The 19281-nt window shown below is 44.0% G+C and overlaps 1 protein-coding gene across 2 annotated transcripts in view; it reads right to left on the minus strand.

Annotated features, from left to right (window-relative positions):
* CNOT12 (CCR4-NOT transcription complex subunit 12) overlaps positions 1–19281 on the minus strand; it is a 381414-nt gene that overhangs the window by 80268 nt on the left and 281865 nt on the right. For both annotated transcript variants that reach the window (XR_015307571.1, XM_086953347.1), the window contains exon 6: positions 386–1704. Coding sequence is in view for 1 of the 2 variants with exons in the window: in XM_086953347.1 (XP_086809473.1) it covers positions 386–1704 (1319 nt within the window). In the remaining variant the exon portion in view is untranslated. The remainder of the gene's footprint in view (positions 1–385; positions 1705–19281) is intronic.

The following is a 19281-nucleotide window of genomic DNA, read 5'->3' on the forward strand; positions in this document are numbered from 1 at the left end:
TGAAGTGGATAAAGTGATGGATGAAGTGTGATGGTTGGAGCGGGAGAGATGAAAGATGTAGGGGGCAAACTGGTGGAGGTGATAAGACGATGAGGGGATATCTTGAGATAATTGATGAAATAGGTAATACAATGATAAGCTAAATTACTTGACATCCTGGCTAGGTTTGTGCAGTACAATACCTCTACATACATACAAGGAGATAAATGGGTGGATAGACTGATGTGAGATGCACGTATCGACGAAGACAACAATGAAGCTTATGGAGAAGACACAGGTGGATAGACAAATGGGGATCACGAATGAATGGACAGGCGAGTCAAGCAGTAAAGTGAAAGGACACCAACGAACAAACTCAATATTATTCTGAAGCTGAACTTCTTACCTTTCCTCCAGGGTCTTGGAGTCCCAGGCGCTCTTTGCATCGCCAAGGTGTGAGCATTCCCCATCGGGTGTGTAGGATCGGTGCACCTCAACATCACAGATGTCGGCCATTCTCCCCACAACTCCAACATCACTCTCTTGAGGTCCCTCCATCTCCCCATCACCCATCTCCCTCTCCAACCCTCGTGACTCCCAATCTATCCTGGGTTCTCGGATCTCGAACGCATCCCTGCTCCCTGTACCTCCATCACCCATCTCTCTGCTGTCAAGGCCTCGCTCCAATCTTCCGATATCTGAGCCTCTCTCAGTCTCTGGGAAGTCCTCCTCTCCCATATGTGTGTCTCTCTCCATCCCTCTGAAAACACCATCGCCATGCTGTTCCATCAGAGTGATAGTGTAGGCATCGCCCGAAGCTCTGTGCCTAGCATCGGACTCTCGTCTTTGGTCGCTGAAGGTGTGCTCCATGGACCAGTCCATTCTGTGGGATTCAGCCTCTTCACTCTTATCAGTTAACCCAACACTGTGCTTTATAGACCAATCCCCACTGCTCCTCCCATCGGTCTCCTCTGTGATGGGTGTTTTGGACAAGACATGGCTGCTTTGCGGTTCGGCGGGCTCTCTGGAGTCTTCCAAGCTGGGCTTTACTAAAGGATCTCTGCTGTTGATTGCAAGCTCTGCGTCCTGCTCGCTCTCGCCCGTGGAGGGATGCGCAGACCAGTCTATATCCCCAGATTCAGAGTCGACACCCTGGTCTGTGCCCTCCACACTGTGTCTAATGTACCATTCTCTACTGCTGACTCTAGGTTCTTCGCCTTGGTCACCCTCTGCGATGTCGTGCTTCATTGCCCACTCAAATCCGATCATTCCATGCTCTTTGCCTTGGTTTCCCTCTTCCGTGCTCTGCTTTATTGACCAGTCTCTACCGATGACTCCGGGATCTTGCTCTTCCACAGTGTGCCTTGAGGCCCAGTCTCTACTGCCAGTTTCTGGCTCTTCACTCTGGTCTCCCTCTCCCAGGCTGTGCTTTACGGCCCAGTCTCTACCGGATAATCCGGACTGTTCACTCTGGCTCATCTCTTCGATGTTGTGCTTCGTAGACCAGTCCGTGTTCAGGAGGTCGGACTCTCTCCTCCACTCAGACTCCCCAATCCCATGCTTCATGGACCACTCGCTGTTTCCTATATCCAACTCCTGGCTCTTGTTTGTTCCTCCAAAACCATATTGATCTTCCCACACACCCTTGCCGAGGCTTAGCTGCTCCACTCCTCCGGTGCCAAACTCGCTCTGCAGATCTTTCTGGGACCAGCCAAGCAGGCCATGCTAGAGGGAGAAAGGAGAATAACAGGGTCAGCGAGTCTTAAGACAGACCAAGACAGTAAGAGCCGCGCAACATGCCCTCCCCAAGGTACTGTTATTTATTATTTATGACATTTGTTAAGCGCGCGGCTACCCCCAACGGGGATGTCCCGGCGCTGAGGACAGCAACGACGTAGAACCTAAGGTTAGCAGCTGGAAAATAGCAATGTCTTCAGTTTACATCTGAACTGCGATTCAGATTCAGCCAGGCGAAGATTTACTGGCAGGGAATTCCAAAGTCTGAAAGTAACCACCGCAAAAGCTCTACCACCTTTTCTAGCTCGATGGAAGCGGGGGAGCAGGAGATGGAGGTGGTAAGATCTAAGAGCTTGTGATGAATGGACTAGCTTCAACCTTCGTCTGAGATACCCCGCACCTTTCCCGTTCAGAGCCCTGAAGGTAAGTACCAGGGCTTTAAACTGGATTCGGGAGGATATTGGCAACCAATGAAGGTTCTTCAGGAGAGGGGAGATGGAATGGCGGTAAGGGACCTTGCAGATCAGCCTGGCCGAAGCATTCTGAACGATCTGCAACAGTTGTAGGAGATAGGCTGGAACTCCCACGTATAGGCTGTTAGAATAATCCAAGTCTGAGGTAATGAGGGCATGGACTATAGTCTTTATAGAGTCCATGGGCAAGTAGGGGGAGATCTTTTTTCATACGCAGTTTTCCAAAGCAGGCAGAAGTCACTTTATGAATTTGGGTCTTATAGGATAATTCATTATCAATTTGAAAGCCCAGATTACGAGCAACTTTAACAGGGGATGGGGCGGATTCAGCTCTGAAGGCCACCACTTGGATGGCTGTAGGGGGGCTGCCTGGTTGAAAAATAGCACCTCAGTTTTTTCGGTGTTTAGCTTCAAGGTGTTATCAGTCATCCAAGATACGATGTTGGAGAGACAAGCTTTAAAGTTCTCGAGTCCATGGTCAGAGTGGTCTCTAAAGAAGAAAATTAGCGGTGTATCATCTGCATATGAGACCACTCTGACTCCAAATGCCTCTATAACCTTTGCCAGAGGTGCTAAGTAGACATTGAAGAAAAGGGGACTGAGAGCAGACCCTTGAGGGACTCCACAGCTAAGGGGGTTTATATCTTTGGAAATAAAGGGTCGACACCACACCTGTTGTGTTCTGTCTGTTAGGAATGATTTTATCCAGGCCAGAGGAGTGTCACAAAACCCTATATTATGGAGTCTATTCAGCAGTATGGAGTGGGAGACGGTATCAAAAGCCGCGGACAGATCGAGAAGCACCAACATGGCTACCTCGCCTCTGTCCACGCCCTCCTTTATGGTCTCCGTACTATATCCGGACCTAAATCCGGATTGTGAGTCATGAAGAAGATCATTAGACTCCAGATAGTCGGACAGTTGTTCTTGTACGGTTTTTTCTAGAATCTTTGCTGGTTTGGGGAGAAGCGATATGGGACGATAATTACTGTACACTGCAGGGTCAGCCTCTTTTTTAGAAGAGGGATCAATGTGGCTTGTTTCCATCCTGCAGGGAAGTGGCCAGAAAGAAGGGAGGCATTCCATATTGCAATTAGAGGTTGGATGATAATCGGTGCCACCGACGTGAACACCTGGGCGGGAACAGGGTCTAGAGGGGATCCTGACTTACACCGCTGCATTTTTTGGAAGGCCATATCCAGTGAGATTGTTTTGAAGGTGCACAGCATTTTTTCGCTAAAGGGGATGAGGAGCTGGGATGAGATCTCCTGGCTGGACCTTTCAGCGGAATTAAAGGAGGAAAAAATGTCAATAACTTTTTCATGAAAGAAGTCGGCGAGACCATCACAGAGCTCTTTACTGGATTTAATAGGATGAGTAAGAGCCGCTGGTTTGGTGAAGTCCTTCACAATTTGATATAACGTTTTAGCCGAATTATCAGCGGTGTTAATTTTATTAGTGAAGTATTCTTTCATGGTAGTCTGTTTAATTTTATGAAACTTTTTTAAGGCCATTTTGTATATGGCTTTAGCAGCAGGGTCATTGGTACAACGCCATAGGCGTTCAAGCCTTTTACATTTACTTTTTCCATTCCAGGGAATCATATAGAATTTACCAGGCATGCTGCTTGTCGGTGTCTCAGGATATTTTAGGGATAAATGCTTCAAACTGTTCGTAATAACTAATGTGTTACACAACAACAAAGGCAAGCTAAGAAGGCTTCTATAGGACAAGATGCTGGGATGTGGATGAAAATTAATTTCACAGACAAAAAAATATGAATCTATAGAGGAGACTTTTGTAGAGCATGCAGTACAGCATTCCAACATCTGACAACCACAGCCATGCAGGAAAGGTGGAGTGAGCTGCCTACCTTCTTTGCTACACTCGCTCAAACAGCTAGAACAGCGTGGTGATGGGGGGGCTTAGGGATTCGGCCTGCTGTCCAGCATACAACACTATTGATAAGGTATACTGTTCCGATACAGGTCCTGGATGTATATCAAATACCAGGATCCAACTAGGTCGATGGAAGGATTAGCTCATCGGCCAACAAGCCCCCACCCATCGAGGGTGGAAAGCTTCATCACTGGGCCGTGCTCCTCGTTGGGATGGCGATGCAATGCCCAATGAATCCCACTAGGAAGCACTTTGCTGGAGATCTTTATTTTCTTCCCAACTGGGTCGCACATATGCAGCTCCGGTGCCTCCTGTGTTTAAAGACACTTGCAACAACCTAGGAAGATTGATGAGAAGTAGGTCCAGAGTCCATGTTAAGGTTAAAAACAGATCAGAGAATGCACTGGAAATAATGTTCCTTGCATTCTGCTAAGGAATTATTGTTTGGTAGATAGGCTAAAGGATTTTTGTCAAGGAATTGTTCAACATGTTTCATGCCTTTTATGTCCCACAGGATATGCGGCAATTCATCAGGACCTAACACCAGCTCCCTAATCTTTTCTGGTGGAGTTCCTACACTAATCGCAAAACAAGTGAAACCCCACCTCTGTAATAAACAACAATAGTGGTCCCCAAGACTTATATCCCATATATAAGGATTGTAGCCCAAATTCTAGCCACCTAATAAACAGAAAGAAAAACAGACATGACAAACAAAAAATATACAAAAGGAAGTATTTTGCTGAAATACTCAAATCAAACATTAATTGACAACGCTTTAATTGTGCGAGTTGGAATCACAATCATTACTCAAATACGTGCACCATGTTCATGCAAAAGGCATAATCAGACATCGTGGAGGGCCACTCGGGTGTAAAGGGACACATTAGTGCGAGTAAACCCAGTTCTAAATCATAGATTCTTACCCTATTTTCTTAAAAGCAGGGCTCTTTAGGGTACGTGGAGAATGGACTGTTCCTAGGTCATCTATAATCAGAGAAGTAGATGGAAACAACATTAATTGAGAACCCACGTCCTACTGTATTAGTGAGTGGCCTTACTGATAGCGGGGTTCTCACCTCCCAGAGGGAGAGTCCAGGTTATTGGGCCTACCCATCTTCCACGCCCCTGGAGGTAGGGAACGTTGGAAATGTCCTTCCTTAAATCTACAGCTTATGAGGTCAAAGGGGTGTAGTGTGCACGATTATGTAAACGCGCTACGCACCACTAGTAAACCTAAGTCACTCTGAACCAGGAAGGAGCTCTGGGGGGTAGGAGGAGTTGCACGAACAGAGACGTGGGACGTGTATTCAAACCAACATAAGTCTCAGAAGGGCTTAGTATGGGAGTCAAGTAGAAAAAAGTGAGAGGTACCCCTTAACCAAAATCAAGGGAAGTAGGGTTAATCCAAACAGTAAACAGAAAAGGTTCCCTTGAGTAGGGTGTTCAATTGAACAACTTAGATCACAAAGCAATTAGCACAATTCATGTATAAAGTCAAAAAAACACAGTTTATTAATTACACAATATATTAAAAAGAATAAGTGGACAATAGCACCACTATACACAAGTAAAACCAATTAAAAAATGACAATAATAATAAAAGTACATGGAAATTCAAAATTGACCAGCAAAATTGATACAAATAAGGGGGACAGACAACAGTAAGACATCCAATTGTACAATACAAGGTGTATATTCAAACTCTATCTGACACCCATGTGTTATGCACCGTCTTATAATGTATCAACACAGGTGTCCGAGTTGAAGAATTATACTTGGAAATGCGCATTTCCAAGTATCTGTCCCCCTTATTTGTATCAATTTTGCTGGTCAATTTTGAATTTCCATGTACTTTTATTATTATTGTCATTTTTTAATTGGTTTTACTTGTGTATAGTGGTGCTATTGTCCACTTATTCTTTTTAATATATTGTGTAATTAATAAACTGTGTTTTTTTGACTTTATACATGAATTGTGCTAATTGCTTTGTGATCTAAGTTGTTCAATTGAACACCCTACTCAAGGGAACCTTTTCTGTTTACTTGTTAGTATGGGAGTCGCCATCTTAGAAGGTGGTCAAGCACTTTCTCCAAGATGAGGAGGAGGAGGACTTATACCGTGGTCAGGGATCGTCGAAATAGAAGATAAAATAAGAAGCGCTAATCATACCTTTATGTAAAACCGATATTAATAATATTAATTTGAATAGGAAATTTACCCATCATTTGAGCATAGAAAAATATAAATAGAAGTTCCAAATGTTGGACCAGAGAACAAAGAAGGGGGTGGTGTTTGATTAGCGAGGGTTAGATTTTGCACTTCTCCTCAAAGGGGATTTACGACAAACCCCCCAAGAAACAATACGTATTGGCTGGAAATAACCCTTGTCATGGGGTAACTGTAACCGGGACAAGATATAACTGCTGCCCAAAAATATTCACAGTGCATTATTAGTGGTTTTTGTAACCAAAGAAGAGTTTTTTGAATTTGTGAGCTCCTTTATATATGTCTTATGTCAGTAGTTACTTTTCCTCCTAAGTACTTTTATCTGGATAGCTCGCATGAGGGATTTCGTCATTAAGGCCACTGGTAAAGGTCTTCAAGCGGAAGACCCAATGTTGCTCTCTTTCAAACAAAGTCCAAAGAGCATCCTCTGTGTCCGGCGTGGTCTCCAAAATTACCGACAATGTCATCTGAGGTGTTTTTCACCGTTACAAAGTCACCACTCCTTTTTGCCGTGATCGGATGGCATCTTGTATGGATTCTATGTTCGTTAATGCAGATTTTTATTGGTTTAGTTGTCATGCCAATATATCACAAAAGACACCGCCATTGTATAAGATAAATACAATTGTTTGTGTTGCAATTGGCGTGTTTCAACCGTTTGCACATCCCTTAAGGTCCCAAATCCACCTCTTGTAGAGTTAGTTGGGTGTCAAACATTACATTTTCTGCATTTATAGTGTCTAATCATAGATGGAAGGCCCCAACAACTCGTAAGGCTCTCAGTAGGTTTTGATATTCCAGGTCTGGTGTGGACTAACAGATCCCGAAGATTACTTATACACTTGAAGGCAAAAAGTGGTCTCTTAACCTTCTTCCCACCACTTGTCAATATATACTGCATGTATGATGTCTTTGATTCAATGGAGAGCAGTCAACTGAAATGCAATGCAGAGAAGACTGAAATTATCTCTTTACGGTAGTGTCCAGCTGGTCGGAAGATCTTTGTCCCTCTGCATTGTAAGTCCCGCCGCACCCCTCTTCAGTGGTAAAAATCTTAGACGCAAAACTGGACAATTCCCTCTCTGAAGGCTCAGATCTCTGCAGTAGTAGGTCACTGCTTTGTTCCTCTCCGTACCATCACAAAATGTCTTCCTCTCTTGCCTCTGGATGCAAGAAGAGTAGTGATTCATGCCTTGATCACTTTGCATCTTGACTACGTGAATGTCCTGTTTTTGGGGGCTTCTGAATCCCAGGTGGAGCGCCTGCAGTCGGTTCAAAATCCGGCAGCCTGGTTACTTTTCCATCTGCGTAAGCGTTTCTCAATGGCAGCCGCCTTCAAGGCTTTGCATTGTTTCCCCATTAAGAAACGCATCTTCTTCAAAGCAGTAGTGATGGTGCATAGAGCAGTGTTATCTTCCATCCCTCAATCTCTGGCTGCTAGATTTACGCAGTATATTCCACTTCTCTTTTAGTTATTCTATGCTTTAAGAGGCCAGTAGACCTCTTCTTTTTGCCTGCCAAGGCATGGAATGAGTTACCCTGTGAGCTGCGATTGACTGCTTCGGAGTCCATCTTCCGTTGAAAACATAAAACCTGTTTTTATCCTGGACAGAAGCAGATCTTATGGGGTTGTGCATCTGGGCCCACCCGATAGTTCAGGGACACTCCTCAGAGTAGCCGTGCACTCTATAAATCTGTCATTCATTCATATTCTAGCATTTATTAATGATCTTCTTGACATTGTTCGAGGAAGGCGTGTGCGTTGTCACACAAGTCAACTTTGGTTGATCATCTCTGGCCCATGGGAACAACACAGACTTATCATTTCAACAAGCAGTTTCCCAAATGGGCTTGAGTTCTTGGCATCAGTGGAGCCAATATGTCAGGGTCCTCTTACTCAATAGAAAGAATGGAGGGGCCCGTGTTTAAAGATAGGTGGACTTCCCTCCCCCACAGAGACCAAGCCGAAAAGAAGCATACCTAAAGAGGAGGGTTTCCAACCTTAAACACCAATAGGTACAGAAGGGGGTGGTAAGCAGGCAACATCACCCACCTTTCTCCCAGATATAAGAGCCACTCTTCTGTCAGTGGTCGAGGAGATGTATAGCTGACAGAAAGTTAACTGAAGGTCCCTTTTCTTTGTCTCAGGCAAGGCAAGGGCCAGGGCTTCGGAAGGAAGGTTGAAGGGCTGAAGGTTGGGTGGAGACCTGCAGCGGGCAGGAGGGGACTCCTTATTCTCTTTCTCAGGTTTCACAGGCGTATTCACAGGGCCAAAAATACCCCATGGGAGGATTTTCACAGAAAGACCATGTGTCTACCTGCAAACAACCCAGTTTGATGCATTTAATTATTATTAAGGAAACTGGGGTATTACCCTTTTGTTCACTGGCATGTTGTAATGACCTGGAAAAACCACTTAACAGGATTTTGTGGATTACCGATCGGAAAATAATTTTTTTGTGATCTTGTACAATGTCTGGAAATTACTGTACAATATCAGAGGTTCATAAGTGGTGTGAGAGGTGGAATGACATTTTCAGACGTCTTCACGCCACGGAGAAACTCATACAACTGCTGGTTGAAGGAAAGCAGCAGCTGAGTCAAGTTATATTATATTATATGATTCATGAACAGAAAAGTGAAGTCAAGCCGACCAAGACATCCAACAGACCACACAGATACAAGGGCCGAGATGGGTACCGGATCAGGAAAAGCACCAAGAAGCACTCATAAGATTGAGTGAAACAACCGCAGCTTGAAGGGCTGATCCGAAAAGCGCCCGCCATGATCATCAAGAAATTTTCGCCTGGAGATGACCCTGAATATTTTTTTTACCATGTTCAAAAGTGAAGTACACAATGCTTGGAGAGTGATGGTGGAACGGTCACATCTGCACCAAAGAAGAGAGAAGATCCTTCCAGAACAATGTATGTAAAGCTTACGGCTAGCTATGCAGAGATTGATCCATAGCACCCAAATGGAGAAGGTTGCTTGCCTGTCACCATCGGTTTGTAGCTTGTAGTGTTTGTAGCTGTAGGTCACATGCTTTATCGAGCCAAAAAGCAGTCTATTACCCTAAAGTGATGTCTTGTGAGCAGATGATTGAAATAATGTTCAGCTTAAGCCAATGATATTTGTCGAACATTCTGAGTTCCTCAGATATGGCCTCTTTAAAAGTTAGTTACCCCCGTTTAGGTGGTGCTTGACGGGTCTCTTGCTGCAGGGGACATCCAAGTGTGTGCACTGCCTGAGGATGGCTAGACACTTTCTGCCATCAGGCTATTCAAGTAGCTCTACAGATGGCATTGACTGAGTCAACTTCAAGGCAGGCATTGATTCCTGTTTTGGAGCAGACATAGATATAAACTTTGGTGCTAAAGAGGGTGTTTCAGTGCCTCAGGCTGAGAGGGTGTCTAGGCATGCTGCCTTGAGAACAAGACTTCCCGTGCTGAGTTGGGTGTCTGTGACAAGCGGTCTCGGGCCAGTGCATGTTGCCAGATGTCAAAGACTTTGGTGCAGTCTTGGGGCTCAAAGCCTGCGTTTCTCGAGTCCGATGCGGAGTCTGGAATCGAGGCTTCTGTCAAGGTCGGGTCCCAGAGGATGATCCTAGGATGTTCTAGAGGTCTTCAGTGCAGTCTGTGCCCTGAGTGCAGGTCTCACTGTGGGCCCTGAAGACAGCAGACCTCTGTAGTCAGAGCACTCTGAGGTCACAGCTTCTGTGCTCCGATCTATTCGACTTACCAGGATACCAGACAGGCCTCCCCTCTCCCCGCCAGAGTCCATTCACTTAATGTCCTGGACGATGGGCGTGCATGGTCCTTGGCAATGCAGAGCGCCTTCGATATCTATTGGTCTTTATAATTTTGAAGGTCTGACAGGCTAAATAGTTTGATTCCTTGTGGCCCTTGGGTAGGAGAATACAGACACTATGTTAGACTGGCCATGGGAACTCCCTGCTGTACTTGGGGCAAAACTGAAAGGACTAGCAACATAGCTACCCCTCACCTTTCATGTATGCTATTTTGTGCAGGGTAGCACCGCGGCTCCTGGAAGGAGACACTTTTTCCTACAGCAGAGCTAAGCCTTACTGTGAATGGGAAGAGCAATTCAATGACAGCGGGAGAGTTTATGCGTGTCCCTAAACGTCTGCACTAACATACTGGCATTCCATCATTCCAGTTCCTTTCCTTTAACTCCACAAATGTGCATGGGTGGTTAGGGTGAGCTAAAAGCCTTTTCTTCTAGCTGTAGAAGCAACTTAAGAGAGAAAAACCAGCAGACACAGAAAACCCAGCTTAGCACAGAGGATACATACCCAGTAAGATCTAGTAGAGTCTCAAATACCCTCTTCCAAGTAGCCGAGATTACAACCGCAAAGGAGGATCTAAAACAATTTCTGTGGGTGGTCTCTCGACTACCCAGAAAAAAAACCTAATCTGATTAAACACAGGATTAAGCGTAACCAAGAAACAGTAGTAAGGGTCTGCACCCAGAAGCCAGGAGACAAGCAGGGCCCAAGAGAGAGAGAGAGACTGTTGGAGAAGGATATTCTTGAACCATCAACAAGCCATTGGTCCTCGCCAATAATGTTGGTCCAGGACCTGGTGGGTCAATAAGGTTTTGTACAGACTTTCAAAAGGTTAACACACTCTTTCCATTTGACGCATGCTCAATGCCTTAATTAGATGAACTGATTGAACGTCTTGACAACAACTGTTTATATCACTAACCTGAACCAAACAAAAGGTACTATCCAGCAGCTTATTTTGATGCCATCGTAATATTCAGTCTTTCTGGTCCGCTCATTTACAAAACTTAGGACAGATCCTACTGACACTAGCCAAAGCAGGTTTAAGAGCCAACCCAACCGAATGTAAATGGAAGCATATAAACCCAAGTAGATAGGATAGACAGACCAACCAGCATGAAGGGGGAATGAGATTTTTAGGGTATTACTGGTATTTCATACTTTTTTATCTTTGGATTTGGGTGTGGTTCTGTCTTAACAGTTCCCTGATGGCATGAATCCTGTGTTGAATATTTTATGCTATGCTTTGTTGTATGTATTTGTAAAGCATACTATCACCCGCAAGGACGTCTTGGTGCCGAGTAGATGTGTGCGCCTAGCCTAACCTATGGAAGGTTGGTTAATTAAAAAGCCAGGTTTTCTGTTTCTTGTGGAACTCAAGAAGAGAGGAGACAGCTTTGATGTGGAGCTGGAGGCCATTCCACACTTTAGGAGCGATGTAAGAGAACGCTCGTACTCCTGATCTGGTTATGCGTGGGATGTTGGCAAGTAAGGGCCCCACAGAGTGAAGATGTCTGGATGGTTGGTAGAAGGAGATGTGGCTGTGCAGAGGGTCCTGCTGCTTGGGAGCTGATTTCCTACTACCCTACCCAAGACTTTCAGAGCGACTCCAGTCGTGAGTTAGCTGGCCTTCGGATCGATACCTCGGGCACAGATAAGGCTCCAATCACCTTGAACCTGCTCCTGGACAAATCCTGAGTAAGTCCTGGCCTTCCAAGTGGTGCCCCATCTAGTCCTTGACCCCTGGTAGGGGTGCTAGCAGTACCCAGGTAGTCCAAATCCAAAACTTGGAAAATGTTCTACCAAAAAGCCGGCCGATCTGCCGAAGGTGCATTTCAAGTTGGCCTGACTTCGCAGCTGCTCACGCTACGTTCTTCTCTAGAATAGCAAATCCTGTCCAGTGGCTCCTCGCAGAAGAGGTATCTGACTTCGCAGAGACCTTGTCGGCTACAGCCTACAGCTTTGTCCCACTGGAGATTTTTGACTTCCGTCAGAGAGATTAAGTCCGACCGTAGCAAACTAACTTCACAGTGACTTCACCAGTGGCTGCCTGATGAGGACGTCTCCTCCACAGACACCGTCAGCTGCCTTCCCACGTTGAACTTTAAATTTAAAAAAAATTCATAGGTCCGGTACTACTGATTGGATTTTTGTTCTTTTTGTGTCAAACCATTTATTGAGATGTGCTCTATTTTTATAAATTAGTGTGGGTTTTTAATTGTTTTGTGTTTTCACTATAGTACTGCTTGTGTGCTGTATGAATACTTTACAGACTGCCTCCAAGTTAAGCCTGACGGCTCTTGTGCCAAGCTACTTGAGGGTTAAACACTGGTTAATTTAGTTGTTTTTTGTTGTTCACCATGACAAGTATTGTGTCTGTTGCTTACGACGGTCTTAAACCCACCTCAACCAACTTCTTACACCCCAGATAACATCTGGGCCACTTTCCTGCCTACATAGAAACTCCCATGTAATACCCCTGATAATATCTGTATCACCTTTCTGCTCACATACAAACTCCCACCCTGCACCCCTGATAACACCTGGGCCACCTTAACAGATAAAATCCTCAGGGTTCATCTAAACAACTGCTACTGCATATCAAGCGTCTTCAGCTCAAGGAGACGCAGCCGTACTAACATACCTACAACATACAGTTCTGGCCTCACCTCCACTAGAACCAGGACCAACATATATCCGAGCTCCCCCACAACCACCGAGCTCTATTGACTTCCATCTACACCCCCAACCACTGCCACAGTTCCAAACTCAGCAACACCATTAAAAACATGTTGTCCTCACTTCAAGATTCCCATCCGACGCCCTTACTGAACTTCATCCCTGGCATGCCTTCTCCTTTGACCTCGGACAATCTACATGCCAACTACATGGTGCTTAAGCACCACCTTATTTTGGGCTAAAAGTCCTAGTGGCTATCCAACCACACTCAGTAACAGCAGCCATGCTGTACACCTCAACAGGTTAAGAGCTATGACGTCAGCTACAAAAGCTACACTATGAAGAACTAATTAATGGTCAACCGTAAGTGGGCTATGCGTGAACCCTGAACTGAAGGTCAAAGGCTATGATGTCGGCTACAATAGATACGCCGTGAACGCTGGATGGAAGGTTGAAGCCTGTGAAGTCAGCTACAACCGTTATGTCGTGAACCCTGGACATCAAGGGCTCTGTGTGGTGTGTCTTGCTGTGTCTGTTCTCAACTCTTCACTCCTCCTGGCTCTACCGCATAAGCACCACTATCCGTGCATTCCATATACAGACCAGCGGATCTTAATGCTAAAGTCAAACAAAAGCACAACAATCCCAGGGACTCTGTAAAAATAACTTTCCTGTTGCACCACCCCACCTGGTTTCGAGATACCAGAAACATAGACATCACTACCCTTAGCAAAACTGTTCAGAAGATATATCCTCCCCCCCCATTGGCCCCACCACAAATGTAAACGAAACCACCTCCCTCAGCTTTGATGTCCCTCTGACGCAACTGAAGTGACAGCTCCACTCCAAAGTATAAAGAAATTATCTACACCACCAGCGCCATGGTTCATCAAGGCCCTTTATGAGGAAACGAAAGCCTTAAGAATCTTAGAAAAAGAATAAAGGCAGTCAACCTCCCCCACTAACCTCACTTGCTTCAGAAATGTTAGGTCCCTGCACAAAAAACACATCTTCTGGGAGAAATCCAACCACTTTAGGTCCATTCTAGACTTAGCCAATATCGTCCGCAACAACTCTTCGATCTTGTCAAATCCGCCAACAACCCATCCATGCCCACATCCAGCAAATTTGAAGACCCACCACCAAAAGCAGACTAGCTTTTACAATTCTTCAACTCCTAAGTTCAACAACTACTACACTACTATATCCACCCTACTGCTTCAAAGATATGTAAATTCAAAGAAACTTAGCAGCTATTTCATTCTGTTACAGAGGCAGATTTACTCAAGGTCATCATAAAAACAAAATCCTCAAGTCAATTTGTAGACCCAATCAATCCCTGGTGACGTAGCATAAGACCTTTATACTTGCATGTTTCCCTCTTTGACAAAACTAGTGAGCCTCTTTCTCAGCCAAGGAACATTTCCTGACTGCCTCTAAACTGGACAAGTCATCCTTGTTCTTAAAAAAGAAAAAACATCTGCAAACACCAGCGACCGCAACGATTGCCAACATGCCTTTTCTCTCAAAAATCATTGAAAGGTGTGTAACAAAGTAATTCACCCAACAGAAACAACGACATCCTACACAAAGTCCAATCTGGTTTTCATCAGGGCTTCTGCACAGAAACCACTATCACTGGTGGATGATGATGCTCCATGAATTCTAGATCTAGACAACCCTTGACTCCGAATTCTTCTCGACCTAACATGAGCCTTCGAAACGGTCAACCACCGCACACTCCTAGAAACAAAAAACTCGAATGGGTTTTGATAGCATGGTCCTGAAATGGTTTACTTCATTCCTCATGGGCAGGTTAAAAAGAGTTCAAATTAATGACCATCTCTCGTCACCAACTGCGGTGGGACAAGGGATCCATCCATGCTCCAAACCTATTTAACTCATACATCAAGCCAATCCGAGTCCTTCTCAAGCAGTCAGGGATTTTCTATCACCAATACGCAGATGACATGCAGCTCTAGCTAGAGGTCTCCTCATCATGCGATATCCCACTGCTTGCCACCACCCTAAACTCTGTCCACACCTGGATGACCTCCCATAACCTTCAGCTAAACCCTTCTAAAATGAATTTCTCCTTTTCTCCCCTTCAATCTCAATATCTACTCTGCAATCCTGGATTGACTCACACAACAACCTATCGTCGACAGTGCCAAGTCTCTGAGAGTCATCCTAAAAAACAGACTCGACCTACATTCTCAAATCGGCACCGGGGCCAAAAGCGCTCACTGTCAACTACTTCTTCTGTTGGGAATCCGACATTACATCCCAGAACAAGATCTAAAATATCTCGGTTATAGACTTGTGCTCTCTAGAATAGACTATTGTAACTCTCCTGACTGGTCTCCCCAAAACCAGTCTCACTCCCCCTGAAATCAGTTCTACACGGTTCGTCTACAGGGTCAAAAGGAGTGACCACATCACCCCCATCCTGACCACTCTCGGATGGTTGCCATATGAAGTAAGGGTTACTTACGAGACGGCCTGTATCACCCATAACGCCCCGCACACATCCACTCTCCTGTACCTGGCAGAAAACTCAAACCACCAGGCGGCCCTAGACCATCAGGAAATACTGAAGGAATGCTTCTTGAAGCCCCGTCCTTTACAAAGAACGAATGAGGGCCTAATTCTTCTCGGGAAACGCAACCAGAATCTGAAATTCACTACCTCAAAACCTGCACACCACTACCTCACTGAAGACTTTAAAAAAGGACCTGGAAGCCCTCCTCTCCCAACGGTATTTTACTGTAATCAACTCTTGGCGCAGACCTCTATATTACCTCAAAAGCCTTTACGGTGGTCTACCACCTCAATGTTTTTATGGCAATATAAACCTTTATACACTCTGTATACTACCTCAACCTTCTTACGGCCTATACACACTGTTTATGTAATGATCTACCTTGTTGTCTTTGTAATTACTTTAAAGTGTATTACCTACCTTAAACCATCTTTAACTCCCATGTAATTAAAAACTGCTCCTGTAAAGCGCGCTAGCGCCTTTGGGTAATGTCCCTTCTACATAAATTTGCATAAATGAATACATATATTAAAACCTAGTTTTACTCTACAGTCGCAGTTCGCGTAGAGTCCCCCACACTCTCGGGGGACAGGGTAACTGTATGCCAGGCGCCCGAGCCGGCTGCCATGAGTTTTAGGACCAAACAATTGATGGATTCATCAATCTCGTCATCGTGCCTTGCACTCCACAAAGACATTTCCTTTATATTAACTGGCACCATCCTGCTAAGGCGGCGACTAAGCCAGCCAGCCTGGAATGAGAAGCCATTACCGTAAACCACGGATACAGGAATGGTATGCCCTAAGGTGACCTCCCACTGGGATGGTGTGGTATTCTGTCCTAGACTGTTGCCAGCATTTCTTCCATTGTAAGAAACTACAGACTTTGTGGGAATCTTCAGCCTATGTCATATCTGTTGTAGAACTCTGTGCTCTCTGAACTCCTGCCGAGAATGTATTGATTCAAGTGTGGGGCAGTTGCACGTGAACCAGACCTGACGTCTAGTCTAGCAGACTGAGGTGTTGAGACCATCTTGAAATAAATAACTTTATTTACCTTTATCCGGCATTGGATTGACCTTTACAATGGCGACGATCTAAATGACCCCTATTGGATCTCTACACACCTCAACTCCAGCAAAATCTACAATCAAGAAAAGTCGGCTACCTTATTGGGATCGTATATTTACGATTTGTCTTTTCCTTGGAAGAACAACTATTTTTTTAACTTTCAAGTCTGTGCTGGATTGCCACGAGTGTTCACTAAGATATGTGGGATTCATTGGAAATGCATCTGACTGGGTGATTCTGCACTTTTGCTCATATTGTGACTTGTGTTTCATCTGCACACCGTTAAACTGTGGAGGAGGGACCTTATGATTCAGCTTGAATTTACATGGCGCCGGAGGACTTGCGAGTTACTCATCATCTTTGAAGAGTGTGATTGCTGCTTGGTATTGCGTGCTTGCTTTGATGTGCGTTGGAAGTTACCCATCATCTTTTTTGTGCGTGGCTGCTGCTTAGCATTAAATGCTTGCTTTGGTGTGCATTTCTCTATCATTCGCTACATAATATTTCAATTGGAGCCTCGTTGGCGCGTTCACTAGACAGACCCTGTTTTGGTTTAAATTGCGGCCCGTTCCTAACGCGCATTGTACATTCCACTGCAGCGCGAACAAACAATTCTACTTACTTCTGTGACCACGCGAGTGAGTTACGGTCCACTTCTGTGACCGACTCCACGATGATGTCTTTTCCTTTCTCCTCTAAGGCTAGATAGCTAACTCATTTTACTGCTACTCTCACTGAGAATCTAGAAGGCTGACTTGATCTTCAGTATTCTACAGGAATATTCCATTTTGAACAATCCTTCGCCAAGAGGTCTTCTTCAAGACAATTGTACATTCTTCTCTGTTCATTCACCTAACCTTTGTCATCGTGGGAAACATTCTATTCTCATAAAATCAAAAGAAGCATCTCAATGACAGGCACACTTTGACCTGTCAACCATGTTTTCACTACCACCAAGACTTAATTTTTTTTAGATTTTTGATAGAAGATCATTATTTCATTTACCTGTGAAGTGTGAACATCCTACTATTTTCTGCATTAAGCTTTTTCTTTACAAGTGGATTATCGGGTATCAATTGATTACCGGAGTTCAATATATATATATTTTTTTCTTCTTCTATTTTCCTTCGCTTCTTTATTCTTTCTATCTTTAGTGCATACAATGCAAATGTACCTCCATTTTTCCTACAAAGTCCTGCTGACCCTCTTCTTCCCTGGCAAAAGTGGAGAATTATCTTTTCATATTATGCTTGCGTATGTGGTGTTTCACTCAGTGCTGAAAAAAATGTCCCTTCTTCTTCACTGTTTAGGTGCAGAACGACAAGAGATTTTCCAACATCTTCCACAGTTCTCCACAGAGGAGGCAGATGATCACAACGATTATTAGATTTGTCTGAATAAACTAGATTTAAATTTTTTACCCAAAGTATCCACTGTTTTAGAAATACATGGTTTTGGAAAACGTATGCAAAGAACAGGAGAGAATGTTGAAGACTATGTCACTGTACTAAGAAAGTTAGCATCTACATGTAATTTCGGGGAGAACTATGAAGAAAGACTAAGAGATCAGTTTATGCTAGGGTGCACTTTAGATAAAATCAAAGAAGTTTGTTGGGAAAAGGATAATCCTTCTCTCTCAGAGGTAATAACCATAGCAAAGTCATGTGAACATACCAAGGCATGCGTAGCAGAACTTAAAAAAAGAGATGAGGAAGGACATAAAGAAGGAAATGTAGAAGTAGTTAATAGAGTCAAAGATAAACAGAGCAGTACAACACCTTATGAAGAGAACACAAGTGGAAATGATAGTCCACAATTTAGTAAAAATATTCATACTAGTCTTTGGGCGCAATGTAGAAGAACATAATAGAGTAAGAAGTTTTGAGCAAATTAAGAGGCAATAGCCTTACTCTTAAAGCTAAAAAGTGTAAGTTCAATCTCACTGAAATTGATTACTTCCGTCACAAAATCTCTGGGTCAAGTATAGAACCCAAGAAAGAGTTGGTTGATACTATTAATAGTATGGCCAGTCCTAGTAATAAGGAGGAAGTAGTCAAATTTTTGGGGATGTCCGAATATTATACAAAATTCATACCCAATTTTGCAGACAAAACACATAATCTGAGAAGAAAGGTGAGTGTTTCACTTTGAATTTAGAATGAGAGCAAGAGTTTGTCTGAGTCAAACAGTTATTGTCCAAAGCCACGTGCCTCAGCAGTTTTGATCCCATTCAGGAAATAGTGGTCATGATTGATGCAAGCTCTGCAGGTTTGGGAGCTCTCATGATGCACGAAGATGGCGGTGTGGCAAAAACAATTTTATTTTTATTCAGAAGTTTGAGAGGTGCAGAATGTAACTATTCTGTAATAGAAAAAGAGGCGTTAAGCATATTTTTAGCAATAAGAAAACTTCCCAAATTTTCGTGGGGTTGCAAATTTACAATAACAATGGATCACAAGCCACTAAGGGAGATTTTTTAAAAGAGAGGTCTAGACAATGTTTCTTCTACAAAAGGGAAATGGGTTGTCTCTCCTCAAGAGTTTGAGTTTTGTGTAGTATATGTTCCAAGTGTGAAGAATAACTTAGTGTATTGTTGTTCACGTTTGGTAAATAAAAGACACCCAAAAGATGAAGAGCAAGAAATAGAAGAGTCAGATGATTTTGATGATTATGCTGTATGTCTTGTCAATGAAAGCATAATCAAGGAAGATGTATGGGTAGATGAGCTTGGAAAAGATGCTACTTTACAAGCAGTGTTGTAGGGATTGGAGGGGGTTCGAGCAAACATTCCAAAGTAGATTAGGCTCTTAGTGGGGGGTTTTCGGGTGAAGGACAAATTAGCTTTACAGAGTGGTCTTTTGGTG

Source organism: Lissotriton vulgaris, chromosome 1_2 (assembly GCF_964263255.1).
Source record: "Lissotriton vulgaris chromosome 1_2, aLisVul1.2, whole genome shotgun sequence".
Taxonomy (NCBI): Eukaryota; Metazoa; Chordata; class Amphibia; order Caudata; family Salamandridae; genus Lissotriton; species Lissotriton vulgaris.